At 36.2% G+C, this 21,409-nt stretch overlaps 1 protein-coding gene across 15 annotated transcripts in view; it reads right to left on the reverse strand.

Annotated features, from left to right (window-relative positions):
* The window catches only part of Map4 (microtubule associated protein 4), a 168,275-nt gene that overhangs the window by 83,997 nt on the left and 62,869 nt on the right, over window positions 1-21,409 (reverse strand). For all 15 annotated transcript variants that reach the window (XM_076844938.2, XM_076844973.2, XM_076844957.2 and 12 more), the window contains exons 2-3: window positions 20,474-20,715; window positions 4,196-4,264 (exon numbers count right to left, since the gene is read on the reverse strand). In XM_076844938.2, the coding sequence (XP_076701053.2) occupies window positions 4,196-4,264; window positions 20,474-20,715 (311 nt within the window). The remainder of the gene's footprint in view (window positions 1-4,195; window positions 4,265-20,473; window positions 20,716-21,409) is intronic.

Raw genomic sequence — 21,409 nt, forward strand, 5'->3', positions numbered from 1 at the left:
CTCTCCTGTAGAAGACGGAATGTTTGCCAGGCATGATGGCACATGACTGTACTCCCAGCTACTTGGGAGGCTGAGGCAGAAGAATCAAAATTTCAAGGCCAGCTTGGGCAAATTAATTAGACCCTGTCTGGAAAAAAAGAAAGAAATGGAATGGAATGCTTCCAGAAGTCACTGCAGGGACTTCTTTGACCTTTCATGATATTCTCTAGTCTTCCATCTCAAATGTAGTTTTCTATCAGAGGATCTAAAACTATTATATTCCTCAAAATTATTTCTTTTATTGATAACTACATTATCAATAAAAGGACACTAAAAAGGGTACTGCACCATTCTAGATCTCAAACCAGAACTACTCTATGATTTCAAAACATGGTCCATAATTTAAATTCCATTTCCAAAAATCCCATCAAAGATTACTCTTGCAAGGTTTCCATAGTATTTATCCTAAAGGGTTCTAGATTTTTCTTTTTTTCCTTATCAGTTTCCAAAAATTAGAAATGAAAATAAGAAAGTACCACTGAGAAAATCTTCAGACTGAATAAATGTAAATGCTACTGTTCATGGTAAAGGATTTTACACCCAGTGGTATATGTGTGATCCACCAATCCTGCTTAGATGCTGCATACAAAAGGTACTTCCAAGGCCAGGCACATTGTCGCATGCCTACAATCCTGTCTTGAGAGGCTGCAGCAAGACGACCACAAAATCAAGGCTAGCTTTGGCAATCCATGAGACTCTATCTCAAAAGAAAAAGGGATAGGGGTTTAGTTTAATATCAGAGTACCCCTGGGTCCAATCCCCAGTACAGGGGCTGAGGGGATTAGTACTTCTGAATTCAAGGAAATACTAATTCTTAACCATATGAGTCCAACCAGATGATAATTTCTTTAGAAGCCAGGCACAAGGATGCACGCCTCTAGTCCCAGCTACTCAGTAGGTGGGAGGATTGCTTGAGTCCAATTTAGACCAGACTAGACAACATAGCAAGACACCGTCTCAAAACAAAACACAATAAAAAACTGGGGACTGAGGGAGTAATTCAGTAGTACAGCACTGGACTAGCATGCATGGGCCCAGCAATACTTTCAAAAACCACACACACACACACACACACACACACACACTCCATAAGAAACCTGCTAAATTGGTTTTAGTTCTTAATTGGTTATTCTGGTTGCAGCTTACTTTCATTCTGGTGTTGTCACAGAAGCAGCCATTTTTATCCTTATCAACATCCTGGTTTTCTAACAATACAGGATTCAAAAAAACTGTAAATTAGTTCTATTTTCTTTAACTTCTCTATTCCTAGTTTGATAGTTCATGATCATGTTCTAAAAGTAATCTTGACTATAAAAAATTAAAGATTTTGTGAAGGTGAAGAGAAACAGGTAGCCTGAAAGAGGAACCTTCATTAAAAGCAAGCTCACAGAGGGAAAAAGCAGGGACAGGAAAGGGAAATTCACTGCAGTACTGGTGACCTCAACCCCTTTATGAAAGCACATGTTCTCATTTGGTGTTATAATATTCTGATTCACATTGAATATTCAAAAACCATATGAAAGGCCAACTAAAAATGTTTAAACGAAAGAAAAATATGAGATTGAGTTAAATGATAAAATGAATTAAAAAAAAACAATAAATAAAACATTAGATGACCTTCATAAAAAATACTAAAATTAAAAAAATTCATCATACACATTGTGCTCACAAAGGGAAAGGAGGATCCATCAAGCCCTGCAGAGCACAAGAAGCAGATGGTTTACTCAGGCATCAGCAGAAATAGGACCTGGAGAACTACCCTCAGATTCTTCTACACGGTGTCCAGGAAGGAAAAGCAAAGCTGCAATATGCTGAAGGTTTTAGAAGTATAACGGTGCTTAGGAAAGATCACTGGTCTGGTGTTGCAGCAGCCCCAGTGTTGACAGACACTCTAGGCTTCTAGGAGGAGAAAAATAGAAAGGGAGGAAGAAGTAGGAGGGGGAAGGAAAAGGATGGAAAAGCACACATCATTAGTAAACAGCAAGTTCAACATAGCAAGATGCTCATAACCTCTTTATATTATTAGTAGAGCTGGTGTGCTCTCAGAACTACAAATAATATTCTGAGGGAAATCAAATAGGAATTTTCAAAATGGCACTGAGCTAGGTGCTCTAATTAGTGATTGGCAAAATTAGTATCAAGTCACAACATGCTCCCAAAGCATGCACTATTCACCCCTCCTTATTTATCCCTCCCCAGTCAAACATGCATATTTTCAGTAAAATACCTGCTTTAATACAGTCACAAAAAAATTCAGAACCCAAACAACCCAAATCTACCTAAGGGTGGAGAGATCTCCAAGAGCTGAAAGAGCTGCTCTCACAATGCCACTGGACAGTTCATTTAACAGATTACTTTGTTTTTGTAGTCAGGGAACTAAAAGTAAATGGTAAGGGTCAAGCTGCTAGGTGTTTTACCCTCCCTACACTATTAAGACTGAGCAGTAGGGAGACTACTGCTCAGTCTTAATAGTGTAGTAGGGTAAAAGAGACTGAGTCTCCTCTGGTCAGATTTGACATCCTGCTGGAAGAAACCCAGTCTAGTTTTAATAACTGTTTCTTTTCGGGTGAAAATGACATCCACTCTTTCCAACTGGCTAGTCAAACTGATCCCCTCCAGCCTATCTTCCCCTGGCACTGTCTTCTGGTTAAAGAAAGCTGAATTTACTCATTTTTTAAAAGTTCATATTCAAGCTTCTTCATTAATCACGGGTGTTATATATTTGCATAAATACTTTCTTAAAATAAAAACACATAGATAACTCTGCTTTCAAAGCAGATACAGAAATATTCAATATTGCATATGACTACAATTATCAAAAAAATCAGTTCACAAAATTGTAAGGTAAAATGGCATTTCTGAGTGTTTCTAGTTTGTAAAATAAAGAGTAATTTATGAGGTGCTAGTGAGAATGTTAATGTCACTGAGTAAAATCAACATTCACAACAAATAGGACCTAGTCATCGATAACTCTGAGTAATGTGTATGTATGTATACTCTGTGTATACATTCTTAAGGTCATAAAATAACAAGTAAATCCTGGAATAACTACTATTGCTAAAAGAAGGCTGAGGCAGTCATCCCAGAAGAAAAACAAAACAAATAAAATAAATGGCTAGTGCTTGACTCCACTGCATTAATGTGAATCAAATTTTGTACCTCAGAGTTAAGAGCACACACTGCTATGTGTAAGAGCAATGTGCTTGAGCACTAGGAGTCAAATCACATAGGCCAACAGTATCAGCCTCATCATAACTGCAAATTAAGTATAGTTATTTATAAAAATATAATACATTAACTCTCATGTAGGCTCCTAAGAAAAGACTTATATTCTATATCTCCTCAGGGATAGACTTCTGCTAGAGTTTGAGAATTTTCCTCACTACAAAGATACTGAGGGGCTCCAGGTTAATATTGGTTATGAAGTGAAAACCCATAGGAATGTGGTTGGTGCTAGCCCCAGCAGTAGGCTAGGAGTTAAAATTAGGAATAAATTTCAAAAGCAACAGTTAAGTGAAAGACAAAGAAAAAAACAGGGCAAAAGACAAAGAAAACACTTGTAATTTACCGCTCACAGGATTCCTAATACTGTGTTTTGGAAACTAAAGTAAGTGTAGGGAAGAGACCTAACTTAGTTGTACAGGTCAAAAGCTTTCCATATAACATAAACTGATGATGAAAGAGTATTTTTAAGATGGATCCAATTCTTTTTTTTTTTTTTTTCATAATGGGAATTGAACACAGAGGCACTTAACCACTGAGCCATATCCCCAGTCCTTTTTATTTTTTATTTTGAGACAGGGACTCACTAAGTAATTTAGGGCCTTGCTAAGTTGCTAAGGCTGATCTTGAACTTGCAATCCTCCAATCTAAGCCTCCCAAGTTGCTGGGATTACAGGCGTGCACTACCACACCCAGCAAGATGAATCCAATTCTTAAGTGGTACAGTTCCAACAAATATTCAAAGAATATCAAAGGAAATTCATTCTTCTCTTTCCATTGTTAGAGATTTCATATGGCAGATCTTCTGATGCCCAACAAAAATGATACCCTCAGAAAAATATGTTCCACTAACAATTCTCCTCAAAGAAGTTTACCAAGGTGTACACTGTGAATATTTCATTTACATATTTCGAGAATCCTTGGAATCACTTACCTGTAGTGTCATTCCCTTCTATTCCATGGTCACCATTGGCTAACACTGTTGGTTTAGAAGATGGAGTACCTACAACAAATACAAAGAATAATTACCCAGTAACAAACAGAAAAACGAAAAACAGACCCAACTACTATTTTACTAGATTTTACTGGAATTTGTCAGTCTTTAACATTAGCTTAAAGTACATAAAACTGTCCAAAATTTAATGCTTCAGTATAAAGAAACCTAGAAACAGAATAGAATTATTCATTCTTCCCCTATTCAAACTATTAAGTACTAACCCTACAGAGAAGGCCTAAAAAGCAAGCCTACGTCTTTTTGTTCCATAAAAAGATCAAAAACAAACATTAAATTCAGTAAAACCATCATGACCACAGGGTTATAATCTGCAGTTCAAATCAAATGCTCTGAGGACACAGGACCACTTAAAACAGTTCCCACTCAGAAATCTAGAGTACCATTCATTGCTCCTGAACATAAGGGCTACATAGCAGTCTCTAACATCACTTTTAGAAACAAAGCCTTATTTTTCTTCTTTGTAAGTTAACTAAGGATATTGAGCATCTTTTCATGTGTTTGTCTGTCACTCTATTATCTTCTTCAGAAAACAGAATGGTCATATTTTTTAACTGGATTGCTTAAGTTTTTATTAGTGAGTCTTGATAATTCTTTATATACTCTGAATATCAATCCTTTGAATTTTGTAAAATATTGTTTCCTAGTCTTTAACTTATACTTTGATTTTAATTATACTCTTCAAAGAGCAAAAATCTTAAATTTTGATAAGTCTAATTTATCATATTTTCTTTCATGGATTGTTCTTTTGATAGGTATCTTAGAAATTTGCTTAACCCAAGGTCACAGGAATTTTTTTCTCCTAAAAGTTTCATACCTTTCATACTTAAGTTTCACACTAAGGCTTATTGATACCTTCAGAGTTTATATGAAGTATAAGATGTGGGTCTAGTTTTGTGTTTTTACATATGGGTACTTAATTGTTCAGCATCATTTGTTGAAAAACCAATCCTTATTCTACTGAATTCCAAGGGTAAAAATGCAACATTGTAAAAAAAACCAATTAAGCATATTATATGTGCTGCTATTTCTGGGCTATTTATTTATTATTTGTAGATACAGGGTCTCACTGAGTTGCTTAGTGCCTCGCCCTTGCTGAGGCTGGCTTTGAACTCAAAATCCTCCTGCCTCAGTCTGCTGAGCCACTAGGATTACAGACATGCGTCAACATGCCCAGCTGGGCTTTCTATTTTATTCTTTTCCATTGATTTTTTTAAAAATATGTTAACAGGGAAATGCATTACAATTCTTATTACATATATAGAGTACAACTTTTCATATCTCTGGTTGTATATATATTCACACCAATTCATGTCTTCATACATGTACTTTGAATAGTAATAATCATCACATTCAATCATCATTAATTACCCCATGCCCCCTCCCTTCCCCTCCCACCCCTCTGCCCTATCTAGTGTTCATCTATTCCTCTCATGCTCCCTCTCCTTATCCCACTATAAATCAGCCTCCTTTTATCAAAGAAAACATTCGGCATTTGGTTTTGGGGGATTGGCTAACTTCACTTAGCATTATCTTCTCTAACTCCATCCAATTACCTGCAAATGCCATGATTTTATTCTCTTTTATTGCTGAGTAATATTCCATTGTGTATATATGCCACATATTTTTTTATCCATTCAGCTATTGAAGAGCATCTAGGTTGGTTCCACAATTTAGCTGTTGTGAATTGTGCTGCTATAAACATTAAGGTGGCTGTGTCCCTGTAGTATGCTGTTTTTAAGTCCTTTGGGTATAGACCAAGGAGAGGGACAGCTGGGTCAAATGGTGGTTCCATTCCCAATTTTCCAAGAAATCTCCATGATGCTTTCCATATTGGCTGCACCAATTTGCAGGCCCACCAGCAGTATATGAGTGTACTTTTTTCCCCCTATCCTCACCAACACTTATTGTTGTTTGTCTTCATAATAGCTGCCATTCTGACTGGAATGAGATGAAATCTTAAGAGATATAATTGCTAGTGATGGTGAACAGTTTTTCATGTGTTTGTTGATTGATTGTACATAATCTTCTGAGAAGTGTCTCTTCAGGTCCTTGGCCCATTTATTGATTGGGTTATTTGTTTTATTGGTGTCTAGTTTTTTGAGTTCTTTATATACCCTAGTGATTAGTGTTCTATCTGATCTGTGAGGGGAACATTTGCTCCCAAGATGTAGACTCTCTTTTCACCTCACAGATTGTTTCTTTTGCTGAGAAGAAACTTTTTAGTTTGAGTTCATCCCATTTATTGATTCTTGATTTTAATTCTTCTGCCACAGGAGTCTTATTAAGGAAGTCGGGGCCTAATCCCACATGATGAAGATTAGGGCCTACTTTTTCTTCTATTAGACACAGGGTCTCTGGTTGTATTCCTAAATCCTTGATCCATTTTGAGTTGAGTTTTGTGCATGGTGAGAGATAGGGGTTTAATTTCATTTTGTTGTATATGGATTTCCAGTTTTCCCAGCACCATTTGTTGAAGAGGCTATCTTTTCTACAATGCATGTTCTTGGCACCTTTGTCTAATATAAGATAATTGTAGTTTTCTGGATTAGTCTCTTTGTTCCCTATTCGGTACCATTGGTCTAAAAGCCTGTTTTGGTACCAATACCATGCTGTTTTTGTTACTATCGCTCTGTAGTATAGTTTAAGGTCTGGTATAGTGATGCCAGCTGCTTCACTTTTCCTGCTAAGGATTGCTTCAGCTATTCTAGGTCTCTTATTTTTCCACTGATCTTTAAGTCTATACATTTTGCCAAGACAACTGCTTAATTACACTATTTGAGTAGTAAGTCTTTTGGGGGTAGGGAGCAGGGGTTGTACTAGAGATTGAACCCAGCACCTCACCTATGCTAGCTAGGTAAGGGCTCTATCCCAGAGCTACATCCCAGCCTTTTTCATTTTGAGATAGGGTCTCACTAAATTGTCCAGGCTGGTCTCCTGGAATTACAGGTGTGTGCCTCTATGTGTGATTTGTACAGTAAGTCTAAAAATAAGATGATGTGGGGCTGGGGCTGGGGCTCAGTGATACATGCCAGGGAGGTTCACTATGAGGCACTGGTTTGATTCTCAGCACCACGTATAAATAAATAAAATAAAGGTCTATCAACAATTAAAAAAAAAATAAGGTAATGTGAGTCCTCCAACTTAGGTCCTTTCCAAATTGTTTTTTGTCCCTTTGCTTTTCCATATAAATTTTAGGACCAATTGCTGATTTATTTAAAAAAAAAATCTTGATGAGATCTTATTTCAAATGCACTAAATATATAGATCAATTCAGGGAATGCACCACCTTTTCTGAAAGGCTTTGACTATGTATAACATTTCAACAATCTGCTAACTCTGCAATATGTATCGTATGTATCATTCTCAAGATCCTCAGACACTGGGGGATAGTAGAGTATAGGAAAGGCAGCAGAATACAACAGACACTAGTATAGCAATATGTAAAACAGTGGATGTGTAACCGATGTGATGCTGCAATCTGTATATGGGGTAAAAATGGGAGTTCATAACCCACTTAGTGTGAAATATGATAGGTCAAGAACTAGGTAATGTTTTGAACAATCAACAATAAAATTAAAGAAAAAAAAAGATCCTCAGACACATTTCTTTTAAGTGAAAATCTAGGATTTGTACTACTAAAATATAAAATGCAAGACTTTACTTTGGAAGATAACAAATGAATACTAATTCGCTGACCCCCACTAATCCAAGGTAGAAATCCTTTACATAAACTTCTCAGTGAGAAGACCATTCATTCTGTAATCTCAGGAGCAACCAACAAGAACCACTTAAAAAAACAAGATAGACCAAATAAAGAATATCAATTTAACTGGAAGAACTGGGAGATAAAGTGAAAGATAAATCAGGTATGATGGCACCCACTTGTGTTTCCAGGGATGTGGGAAGCTGAGGCAGAAATGGGATCTCACATTCAAGCTGGCCTGGGTAACTTAATCAGACCCCTCTCAGAAAGGAAGTATACAAGAAGCCCTAGATTGGACAGGCACAGAGGAGAAGACCACACAACAACCACACTGTGGCCCCGCATCTACCAATGCATTGATCTCCCAGCCCACTTCCATCTTGGGACACTGCAGCCACCTCCATACCACCCCCGACGTGTTAGCCTCTACCTTGGGGCAACAGACAGCACCTGGAGGCAGCAACCCTCTGTAGCACTGCATCTCCGAACACCATCACACAGCCTGCCCTCTCAGCCCCATCTCTGAAAGCAGTCACCTCCATCTTAGGAATACCTCTGCTGCCGCAATCACCATCTTTAGTTGGGGCAGCTTCCAGCATAGGACACCGGCTAGGCCCTGGAAGCCTAACATCAATGTAACTATAGGTTTGACACTGTCACTACCAACAACTAGGAACATGTTTGCATCCATCTAGAGACAACAACAAGGACCTGGAAGACCATCACCAAGGTCCCTGCAGGCTTGGTTACACCAGAGGTATCCCTGATAGCCTATTACTCTTGATTCCTCTTTCACTCTTCTTATGATCTAATACCTCTATATTCTCACCTCTTACGTCATAAACCCCACATCCTATACCCCACCACACACTCTCTTTGTCCACCGTTAGAAACTGTAGACCCCTACGGAAATCTACTATATATATAAATAGTAGACATCATTTCTGTTTATTGCAACAAAACTGTAATTGTCTAAATAAGAGGTATATGGTTTACAGGTGAATACTGTTTGCATTGGGTGCTGTATATATTGATCTCCCCCCTTAAAGGTGCAATATTGGTTACCTGCAGGGACACTACAAGATTATAGGGTAGAAACTATAATACCTTGGATCTGCACTGCTAGAGAGGATGACACATGGACAACATGAAAAATTCAGGGAAGAAAGTGCCCCAAACAAACCAAGATGGTACAATAATAGAATCCATTGACAGCACAATACATCAAATATCAGAGAAGGAGTTCAGAATGTACATAATTAAAATGATCTGCAAAGCAAGTAATGATATAAGAGAGTAAATACAGGCAACAATTGATTGCTCTAACAAAGATAAGAGAGCAAATTCAAGTAACAAAAGATTACTTCAAGAAAGAGACAGAGATTCTGAAAATAAAACAAACAGAAATCCTTGAAGTGAAGGAAACAAGAAACCAAATTAAAAAGTCAATAGATGGGTTGGGGATGTGGCTCAAGTGGTAACACGATTGCCTGGCATGTGCTGGGCACTGGGTTCGATCCTCAGCACCACATAAAAATAGAATAAAGATGCTGTATCCACTGAAAACTAAGAAATAAACACTAAAAAAATCTTCTCTCTCTTAGACTACCACTAAATAGGGAAGAGAGGTGGGAGGAAAAAAGAGGGAGAAGGGGAGTTGCACGGAAGATGGAAGGAGAACCTCATTGTTATACAGAATACATATATGATGATGCAATGAGAAAAAGGAAAAAAAATGTGTCACATTAGATTGGATAGAGAGAAAGGATGGGAGAGGAGGGGAGGAGTAGGGGTGATAGGAAGGGCAGCAGAATAGAATAGACAATATGATTGATATATGTACATTCCATGTATGTATTATATGTCAAAATACATTCTGCTGTCATGTATGACTAAAAATAAATAAAAATTAAAATTAAAAAAAATCTTCTCTCTCTCAAAAAAAAAAGTCAATAGAAAGCATCTCCAATAGACTAGATCACTTGGAAGAAAGAACCTCAGGCAATGAAGACAAAATATATAATCTTGAAAATAAAGTTGACCACACAGTGAAGATGGTGAGAAACCATGAACAGAACCTCCAAGAATTATGGGATAACATCAAAAACCAAATCTAAGAATTATCGGGATAGAAAAAGGCACAGAGATACAAAACAAAGGAATGCACAATCTCTTTAACAAAATATCAGAAAATTTCCCAAGCACAAAGAATGAATTGGAAAATCAAAGAGGCTTACAGGACATCAAGTGTACATCCACATAAAGGTTTATTATAATGAAAATGCCTAGCATACAGAATAAGGATAGAATTTTAAAAGGCACAAGAGAAAAGTTTCAGATTACATATAGGGGGAAACCAATTCAGATCTCAGTAGATTTTTCAACCCATAGCCTCAAAACCAGAAGATCAGGGAACAACATATACCAAAGCTTTGAAAGAAAATGGATGCCAACCAATAATCTTGTATCCAGCAAAATTAAGCTTCAGATTTGATGACAAAACAAAAAAACCTTCCATGATAAACAAAAGTTAAAAGAATTTACAACAAGAAATTCTGCACTACATAGTATTCTCAGCAAAATATTGCATGAGGAGGAAATTTAAAACAATGGAAATCAGCAAAGGAAGAAACCACATTAAACACCAATCAAAGGAGAAACCAAGTCAAGTTAAAAAACAAAAATAAACCAAAATGAATGCAAACCATATTTCATAACAAATTTATATGTAAAGAACATATAGGCCTATGTAGTTACTTATATGTCAAAAAGTATGGTTAGATTTAGGGATTGGGTAGAATTAGAATAGCTTTTAAGTCTTTGTATAATCTTTTTTTTTTTAAGTTGTAGATGAACATAGTATATTTATTTATTTCAATAATAAATAAGAATCAAACCCAGTGCCTTACACATGCCAGTACAATACTCTACCACTGAGCCACAACTCCAGCCCCTACATAATCTTTTTTTTTTTTGGTTAGACACAATACCTTTATTTTGTTTATTTATTTTTATGTGGTGTTGAGGATCAAATACAGGGCCTCCCTCTACCACGGAGCCACAACCCCAGCCCTGCATAATCTTTTAAATTAAGCACCTAGAGTTATAACTGTGAATTTCAGCTGTAGTCATAGGGATTAAGAATTCTTGGTTAATATTAGAATACAGTTAGAGTTATATATAGTTAATAAGAATATATATTATGTATGAGTATATAAAAATAGGACTAATATAAAAACAATATAAAATTAGAAAGAATATAAAAATATGCTTAGTGTTTTCATTTGTGTTACAGTTTAGTTTAGAAGATTTGGGTTTCTTGTAGTGACAGGATTATGGTTAACATTATAGTCTCATATATACATAAAAATATATATAATGATTTATATAAATACATACATAAAGATATAATAGATATTCAAAGTAATATTTATAGTTTATACATGAAAGCTTTTGTTTAGGGTTAACTCAGAGTTACAAATTAGCTTTGTGGTTAGAGTTACAGCTTAAAAATATACTAATATAAACATATAAGTAAAATTATATATAAAAACATAATTACATGTGCTTTTATCTCTAGTTAGGTTTATGGTAAGGGGAACTGTTAAGTTTTGTGTTAAAGATAGAGTAAGCCTGCACAAATGAACATATATGAATATATATATATGGATTTATATGTGAATTTTTAAGTATATATCTCACAATATACAGACATATTCATGAAAAATATTGTTTATATGTAACAATGTTTATGAGCTATATTCCATAATATATAGGTACATTCATATAAATTGTTATGGTTTATATGTATAGAGGTTTCTGTGAGGCATATTGGTAGGTATAGGAATAAGTTTAAAAAATAGTTTGCATTAGTTTTAAACCTTATTATCCAAATATATGAATTCAATATAAATACATATGTGAAAATACTTAAATGTACATGGATCTGTATGTAGTATTTTTTGAGATGATGTTTACACTGTTGTTTAGATATATTTGATGAACATGTAACTGAATATATATTAAATTTATGATGATTTTATTTAGCATTAGAATACATATGTTTATAAACATCAAGGAATATATATGCAAAAAATATATGGGTATTCCAAGTAATAATTTTAATCTTTATATAAAAGACCGATGGTTATGGGTAGGATTAGGTTTAGTTCCAAGTTAGGGACTAGGCTGAGGATGAGGGTTACAATTGGAATACCTCTCTCTCTCTCTCTCTCTCTCTCTCTCTCTCTCTCTCTCTCTCTCATATATATATGAATATAGAATTAAAATTATATATGAAAGTTTATAAATATTAAAAAAAGATCCTAGGTTTGATCCCCAGTACAGCCAAAACATAATAATAATATAAAAAAGGATTATATGCCTGGCACAGTGGCACACGCCTGTAATCCCAGAAGCTCGGGAGGCTGAGAAGGAAGATAATGAGTTCAAAGCCAGTCTCAGCAAAAGTGAGGTGCTACGCAACTCAATGAGACCCTATCTCTAAATAAATAAAATACAAAATAAAGCTGGGGATGTGGCTCAGTGGTTGAGTGCCCCAGAGTTCAATTCCTGGTAAACCCCCAGCCCCCCCCAAAAAAGGATTAAAAAAACTTTAACAAAAGTTTTAAATAAATTGACCTTCAGATGTGTTATCTCTAGCCCAGAGCTCTCCTGAACCCCAGACTTTTGTCAAGCTATCTATCATCTTCTCCATGTGGACTAACAGTAATTTTCGCTGAATATACAAGTTGAATTTCTTATGTTTTTATGCCTTCTATAGCCTGAACATGTTAAATGATGGAGATTCTTTTCTCTCATTTGCTAGGGCCAAAATTCTTGTAATAAAGGACTGGAACTGTAGCTCAGTGGTTCAAATCCCCTGGGTTCAATTCCCCACTGCTGGGGGTGGGGGGATTCTATCTCAATCACCATTCATCTCCTCTACTTCTTTTTATCCTGTCACTTCTTCAAAAGAGAAGTGACAATTTTTTCTTTTTAATTAATTATTTATTTTGCATTCCTGGGGACCGAACTCAGAGGCACTTGTACCAATGAACTACATTCCCCAGTCCTTCTTATTTTTAGTTTTGAGATAGGTTCTCATTAAAATGCCCAGGCTGGCCTTGAAATTGGGATCCTCCTGCTTTGTTTCATGTCCCAAGTCACTGGGATTACAGGCACATGCCACTGCACTGGCTAGATTTTTTTTCAGTGCTAGGGATCAATCCCAGGGCTTCCTGCGTGCAAGGCAAATGGTCTACCACTGAGACACATCCCAGCCCTAGAATTTTTTTTTTAAATGATGGAAAACAAATTACAATCTGTTTGATGCTAAAGAAAGGCCCAGTTAAGTTAATCGAACTGACAATGTAAAAGACAGAAAAGACAACTGCAACAATACTGCCCTGGAATGAGAGTAAAGGCAGTTCATGCTCTACAGAACAATAGAAGAGCATAAGTACATGGATGAAGGTAGATTAGAGGGCTGTTTATGTATATGGGATTATGTGGATCTCTTCTAATTTAGTCTATTGATTCTATATACTAAAGGTCATCAGCTGAGACTATGAATCTGAGAGCAAATGCTGAAAGGTTGAACAGAGAGAAGACATAAAAACAGTTGCTTACGAAAGTGAAGTCTTTTACAAACTCACATGTATTAGAAGCAGAATCCCTGAAATTTGTGCTCTTTATTGAAGTGAAATATAATTCTCATTTAAATTTTCTATATGTAATATTAATGTTTTTAAGAATTCTGCTTGTTGAATTAAATAAGTGAATCTTTAGCTGTCACAAACAGTATCTATTAGATAGTGAGTCAAGCAGAAAGTATGCATTTGTGAAAATTGTAAGGTTCAACAGAAAGAACATGAGTTTTAATGGGTTCAGGTTGTGGTTCTATCATTAACTAAATGATCAAATGCCTAAGGCCTGCTAAGACTTAGGTGCCTCGGGGGGCTGGGGATGTGGCTCAAGCGGTAGCTCGCTCGACTGGCATGCGTGCGGCCCTGGTTCCATCCTCAGCACCACATACAAAACAAAGATGTTGTGTCCACCAAAAACTAAAAAATAAATATTTTAAAAAATTTTTTCTCCCTCTCTCTCTCTCTTAAAAAAAAAAAAAAAGACTTAGGTGCCTCACCTGCAAAGTGAGACTAAGCACAATACAAAAGACAAACTTCTCAAATTTCACAGTGCTAAATAAATGTTAATAACTATTGTTATTCTCACTGCTAACTATAAATTGACCAACAATATGTTCGTGACTCTAAGGACCTATAAATTGATCAATAAACTGTAAAATAACACTTTGAGAATACTGTAATCGGTTTACTTTTTTATTACATAAAAATCTTGGTTGGATTTCTCTCTGTCTGGAAATGGCCCACTTTCTCCCTCGAAAGTGTATTCCCAGTTTACCCCAAAAGTTGCTTATTCTCAAGATAACCCACATTCTCCCTTGAGTGTCTCTGCTTCCCTAAATAAACTTCTGACTAAACCTTTGGGGAGAAAAAAAAAAAAAGCTTGGCTAGATGATATTACGAGATCTAAGACTACTCCAGGCATACTTGTGAAAGCTAATGCAGAAATAAACAATTTTAACAGAATAAATTAAAATGAAAGAAAAAAGAATTTTAGATTAGGAAAAAGGCTTCCAAACTTCTCTTCCAATTAAGATATGCTGGACTCTAATCTCTGGAATGCTGCACATTACTGAGTAAACCCTAACCCAAAAGACTCTAATACTGCCTTTTCTCACTGATACTCCAGAAAATCCTTACTTCATGAAATGAAAACTCTTAGCTAAATATATACAGCACTGAAAATAGCACACATATTTTTGAAACATTACATTCTGTAAGATATGAGGATATTCAACTTATACTTATTTAAAATTCCTCTTTCCCCAAGAGATTTCAAATTCCCACAGCTGGAAAATCAACCTGGCACAGAAGGAAAGTATCAGTAAGCTCAGAGTACCATGTGAAAGCACTATAGTGAATCAGCTTTTGGTATTCCAAAGTCTGAGTCCAACAGTACTCTTTTCTGCATTAGGCCAACACTGCCCTCTAGTGGCAAACTGATTGGCTGTAATGTTCTATAGAAGGAGTCTACTCAGCTGGACAAAAAAAAAATTGCAATACCTAGTTATTATCCTTTAAAGCCAGGATTTACTTAGGCCCTTTCACTTGGATTAAAGCTTCTCAATCTCAGATGTGCATCCAAGTTATCTGTGAGAGCTTGTCAAAATCAGGCCGCATGCCCAGAGTTTCTGATTGTGCATGGGCCCAAGAATTACCCATTGAACAAGCACTCACATGATCTGATACTGCTGGTGGAAAGACCACACTTTGAGAACCACTATCCTACGTTAATTCCCTCTTCTCCAGAAATAAGCTTTTAGGGGCTGGGGTTGTGGCTCAGTGGTGCGCTTGCCTAGCATGTGTGAGACACAGAGTTTTGATTCTCAGCACCACATAAAAATTAAAAATAAAGGTGCATGGGCCCAAGAATTACCCAATTATTAAGAGAAAGCAACTGAGGGGCTGGAGTTGTGGCTCAGTGGTAGAGCACTTGCCTGGCCATGTGTGAGGTCCTGGGTTCAATTCTCAGCACCAAATATAGATAGATAGATAGATAGATAGATTGTAAATACATCTTTTATGTATTTACAATCAAAAATTATTAAAGAGAGAGAGAGAGCGCGCAATTGAGAATTGTTTTCTAAGGTGAAATGCATTTTATTATTATTTTTAAATGAAGGGCATTTTAGATATACAGTTTGATATTGCTTTTATTCCCAGGTATATGTGGATAGTTTATGAGTAAAGGGAGTAAAAAAGAAGAAAGTAGAGCTAGGGATGTAGCTTAGTGGTAAAGTGCTTGCCTAGCAAGCATGAGGCCCTGGATTCAACTCCCAGTAGTACAAAAAAGAAAGAAGGAAAAGAAAGTGTACAGTATGTAAACAGACAAGACTTAAAAACAATATCAAACTCAGCAGCAACAAGCATCCATGACACTCACACTGTGAACCTAAAATACCATTTCCCACTTAAAAAAAAAAAAAAGGGCTTCTTGGAGAAATTGGCATATTCAGGTTTGGTGCAGGAATTGTACTTGGAGGGAAAAGCAACATTCCTACTTTGTGCTAAATAACATAAAGACAGCCCTTCTTTCTTGTCCTTCATTTTTAAGTTGAAGGCTAAAAGTAGGGTGGGAGTATAAGAATTTAAGGAAATAAAACACCATTGTCCAAAGAGTTCTATTACGTGTAACCCATTCAACTGACCCTTCTGTATCTAGATGCAGGAAAGTGGTTAATAAAACTTCCACTGGTTGGCCTGAGACTGCTGCAAAATTTTATCATAAAAGCACCAGTGATATCTTACTGAACCTACTCCGAAAAGAAAATCAAACTTAAAAGGCTAGATGTATAATAAAACATAAAAAGTCTAGAGAACTTCTGTCACTTCTGAAGAAATGTTCAGAAGAACGAACATCATATTTAGAATGTTTTAGATAAAAAACAAAAGTGAAATTAATCATTTTGGCAAAACTGACAGTCTGATAATCTATAAAAATCAGACCCACAGAAAGGAAATTGCCATTCACAGCGAAGCCACTCACTGCTCTATATTTCTCAAGTATCTAATAAAGAAACTCCTCTCCTTTCTTCTTCAATATCTCCAAATAACTACCTTCCATTTCCCTTATCCTCAGCCCAGGCTTCTATAAAAATAAACTTTAGTACACTGGCATGAAAAAAATGGTATTTAATAATTTAAGACACTGCACTTATAAACTTTACTATAATTCTTTTTGAACATGTTAACAAATGCATATATAAAAAATCCAATTAAGCCAAAAGAATATACAGTAAAAAAATGACTCTCCCCAACCCCTACACCACAGCCAGCCAGTTCTGTTTCAAGTAATCACTGCCACCAATTTCTACATTAATGAACTTTTAATAAATTATTTACATACTGCAGCTAGCTGAGAGGAGTATGCTTCCTTAGTATGCAGGAGGCCCTGGGTTTGTACACGCACGCTCACACGCGCGTGCACATACACACACACAAAAAAAAGGCAAATGAAGGGGTGGGTTAAAAAAACAAAAAAGGAAACCTTGTTAAAATGAAACTTAACAGAATAGCAGGGAAGGGGTTAATCATCTTTATAAGCAAAATCAATTTCTGAAAAAACCTTCCTCCCAGGGCTCGAGTGTGTAGCTCAGAGGTAGAGCATTTGTCTATCATGTACAAAGCCCTGGGGGTTTAATCCCCAGAATCACAAAAACAAACATAAAACAACTTTCCTCCTTGTAAATAAAGTTAATGTGACGTGGATCAAACGACTGAAAATGAAGTACAAGAAAACTTCCTGTTACTACTTCATTGTCCTTCAGTCTAAATGGTGAAAGCAATACACAACTAAAGGAAAACAGACAATGATAAGAAGCAAGATTCTTCCACCAGTGACTGATGGGCTGGGGGTGGGGAGGAAGAGATGAGGAGGAGAAGAGATAATATTAAAAAAAAAAAAAAAAAGCAAATTTTTTGTCTTAGAGTGAATATTTATATGGTGCAATCAGATCATAAACTGTCAACATTTTTCCTAATGATTTGGGGTTACCCTCCTTCCCAAATAAATCTTCCATATGAAGACAGAGGCAATGTCACCTCTATCCCAACAAGAAAAAGCCAGACCAACCACTGAACTTGGAATTCACCAGAGGGCTACTTAGGACCACCAAGTAGTAAAAATCCAAATAAAGACAAGCCCCTAAAGGAGACGTGAAGGGTGAGCACTAGCTCTCATGTGTCAGACCATGTGCAAAAGAGATGCTAGGTGCAATATCAGCAGATAAAAAAAGTTCAGCTAACTGAAGAATCCCTGGGATCCACAATTACCCAATGGATTCACACCTACTTGGATGACTGTCTTCACTAGATGAGTTTTTTAAAAGGCTTGAGGCAGCATGGAAGATCAGAGGGTCTCCATTGGAGCTATAGCCCTGGTGGTGCAGACCTGGAGGAAGCTACAACTAAAAGAAAGACATGGGACTGGGGCTGGGGCTGTAGCTCAATGTCAGAGCACTTGCTTAGCATGTGTGAGGCTCTGTTCAGGATTCCCAGGATGAAGTAGGGGGTATACATATTACATAAAGGAAAAAAAGGTGAGATGGGAAGACATAACAATCTAAATGTAGATGTATACATGTGATAACAGATCTTCAAAAACACAAACCAAAACTGAAAGAACTTATGAATTAAAATACAAAATGACACAGAATTCAATCTCAGAGATCATCAGAACAAGTAAACAGAAGTTTAATAAAGATACAGAAAACCAAACACTTTAACATTAACATTCCAACCAATAATAGCATAATACATATTATTTTAAGGCTTTCAGGATATTGACCAAATAGAATTTACTGTAGATCACAAAACAAACCTTGACAATTAAAATAAACTAAAATTTCAAATGATATGTTCTGATAGCTATAGAACTAAACTAAAAAATCAATTAGAGAAAGCTATCAGAAAACTTGCGGAATGCTACAAATTAAGCAATATCCTTAATAAACCACAGTTCAAAGAGAAATTCACAAGGGAAATTAGGTTTAATTGAATGGAAATAAAAAATACAACATAATAAAATCCACGGGACAGCATGTGATGGCACATGCCTAAAATTCCAGCTGTTCAGGAGGCTGAGGCAGGAGGATCCTGAGTTCAAACCCAGCTTCAGCAACTCAGCAAGAACCTAAAAAACTCAATAAGGCCCTGTGTCTAAATAAAAATGTAAAAGATGGACTAGGGATGTGGCTCAGTGGTTAAGCGCCCCAGGATTCAATCCATGGTCCAAAAAAAATTTTTAAAAAAATAGGGTCTCTAACCAACTGTCTATGCAGCCACCGTAAGTAAAATGAGCAAATCAACTCAAAATAAAAAGAAAGAAGAAAATAATAAAGATATGAGCAGAATTGAAAACAGAAAGATAGTAGAAAAAAATTAATAGAACCAAAAAGCTAAATCTTTAAAAATATTAAGATAATTGATATATCTCTATCTAGACTTACCAAGAAAAAGGATACAAATTGTCAATAAGGAAAGAAAGAAGGGTCATAACAATAGGCCCTAGAACATTAAAAAAGATTTTATCTCCATTAATTTGACCACTTAGAGAAAATGAACCAAGGAACTCCTAGAAGGATGCAAATTAGGGCTGAGGAATATAGCTCAATGGTAAAGCACTTGCTTAGCATGCATGATACCCTAGGTTCAATCCCCAATGGATATAAAGGAGGTGAGAGGAGACAAAGATACAAATTACCAAAACTCACTTGACAAGAAATAGAAAACCTAAATAATCCTCCTATTCTCGCTCTTCAAATGGGGACTGAAACCAGGAGCTTGCACATGCTAGACAAGCACTCAACTACTGAGGGACAATCCCAGTCCTCTCTCTTTCTTCCTTCCTTTCCTTTTTTCTTTCTTTCTTTCTTTCTTCCTTTTAAGAGGGTCTTGCTAAACTGCCCTGATTGATCTTGAACTGGGTGAGATCCTCCTGACTCAGTCTCCCAAGTAGCTTAGATTATAGGTGTGTGCCACTATACCCAGTTAATCCTATTATCTCAATGAAATTTAATTCCTAGTTTTAAAAAGTTGACAAATCTAGGCATGGATGGATTAATTGATGAATTCCATCAAACATTAAAAAAAAGAAAACAATATCCATTACATACAAATTATTCTGGAAAACAAAAGAGGGGGGAATACTTTCCCAACTCATTTTATGGAGTCAGCATGACCTCAATTCTAAAGCCGGACAAAGATGTTACCAGACAATGAAGGACCAATATCCCTCATGAATATTGCTGCAAAAATCCTCAACCAAATATTTAGCAAATCTGATTCAGAAATATATAAAACAGCAAATCTCTTTTAAAGGCTTTAATCCATTTTTTAATCCTGACCTGAAGTGACTCTAAAAACAATAAATGGTGTCTCATTCCCATCTAAGATAAATTCTATTCAAGTACATAATCTTATGTATCTAATTTTACAAGGCTATTTTCAAAGGAAAGGCACAGTAAGGAAATTAAGAAGTAGATTATATAAGAGTTGAAATATCACAGAAGAAACTTTAGAATTAAAGTGATTTACAGGGGCTCAGGAAATAGCTCAACTGGTAGAGTGCTTGACTAGCATGCACAAGCCCCCCCCCCCCCGCCACCAACACACACACACACACACACACACACACACACACACGTAATTTATAGTCTCATGAACACACACTTAATTAAAAGGTAATGAGTCTGTCTCTCCAGTTTCTAACAAAGAAATTTAAAGAGAAAGTTACTAGCCTATACTAAAAAACTTGAATGAGTTTCCTCAGGGTTTCTAAGATTATGACCCAAATCATAAACTCCAATTTACTTTCTGAACATATATTTTCAGTTTGCCTTAAATACTTACCTTCAATCTGGCTGGTATCTGAGCATGGTTTCTTCTTTGACTCAGAGTTCTCAGTTTTCTCGTCCACATCCAGGAGAGGAATATAGTCTGTTTTTCCAACAGTTTCCCCCACAACATCCTCAAAGGCCTCTGACTCCAGTGTGGCAATGAAGTCCCGCTTTATCTCTTCCTCAATTTCTGGAGGTGGCTCTGTTAATGCATCTGCAAGACTGAGGTCAGCCATTCTGTACTGTTGCAACTGCCTGTTTTAGGGGAAAGAGATACTTCATTTGATGAGCACAGCAAAGGGAAAGATTTTTCTAGACACTCTCATGCCTTGCCTTTTTTTAAAAAAAGAGGCATAATCAAAAACTTTACAGGTAGGGCTGGGGTTACGGCTCAGTGTTAGAGCATTTGCCTAGCATGTGTGAGGCACTGGGTTTGATTCTCAGCAACACATATAAATAAATGAATAAAGTAAAGGTCCATCAACATCTTAATTTATTTATTTATTTTTAGTTCTCGGCAGACACAACATCTTTGTTGGTATGTGGTGCTGAGGATCGAACCTGGGCCGCACGCATGCCAGGCGAGCGCGCTACCGCTTGAGCCACATCCCCAGCCCCCATCAACATCTTAAAAAAAAAAAAAAAGAGAGAGAGGCTTCCTTATTTGAAAAATGATAAAAGTAAAGCAAAAGCATTTTGCCTTTTTTTTCCATTTAATAAAATTAAATACCTTTAATTAATTTATTTATTTTATGTGGTGTTGAGGATCTAATTCACTACCTCACATGCCAGGCAAGCACTCTTCCACGGAGCTACAATCCCAGCTCCTTTTTATTAATGTTTTATTAAATACCAAAAAAAATCATGTTCCAGAAAAGTTTTTTAAAAAGAATACAAAAAGAGGTCAGGTGAGAATATTCCCATAAAATATATTACATTATTATCAGGT

This window comes from Callospermophilus lateralis, chromosome 1 (genome assembly GCF_048772815.1).
Source record: "Callospermophilus lateralis isolate mCalLat2 chromosome 1, mCalLat2.hap1, whole genome shotgun sequence".
NCBI lineage: Eukaryota > Metazoa > Chordata > Mammalia > Rodentia > Sciuridae > Callospermophilus > Callospermophilus lateralis.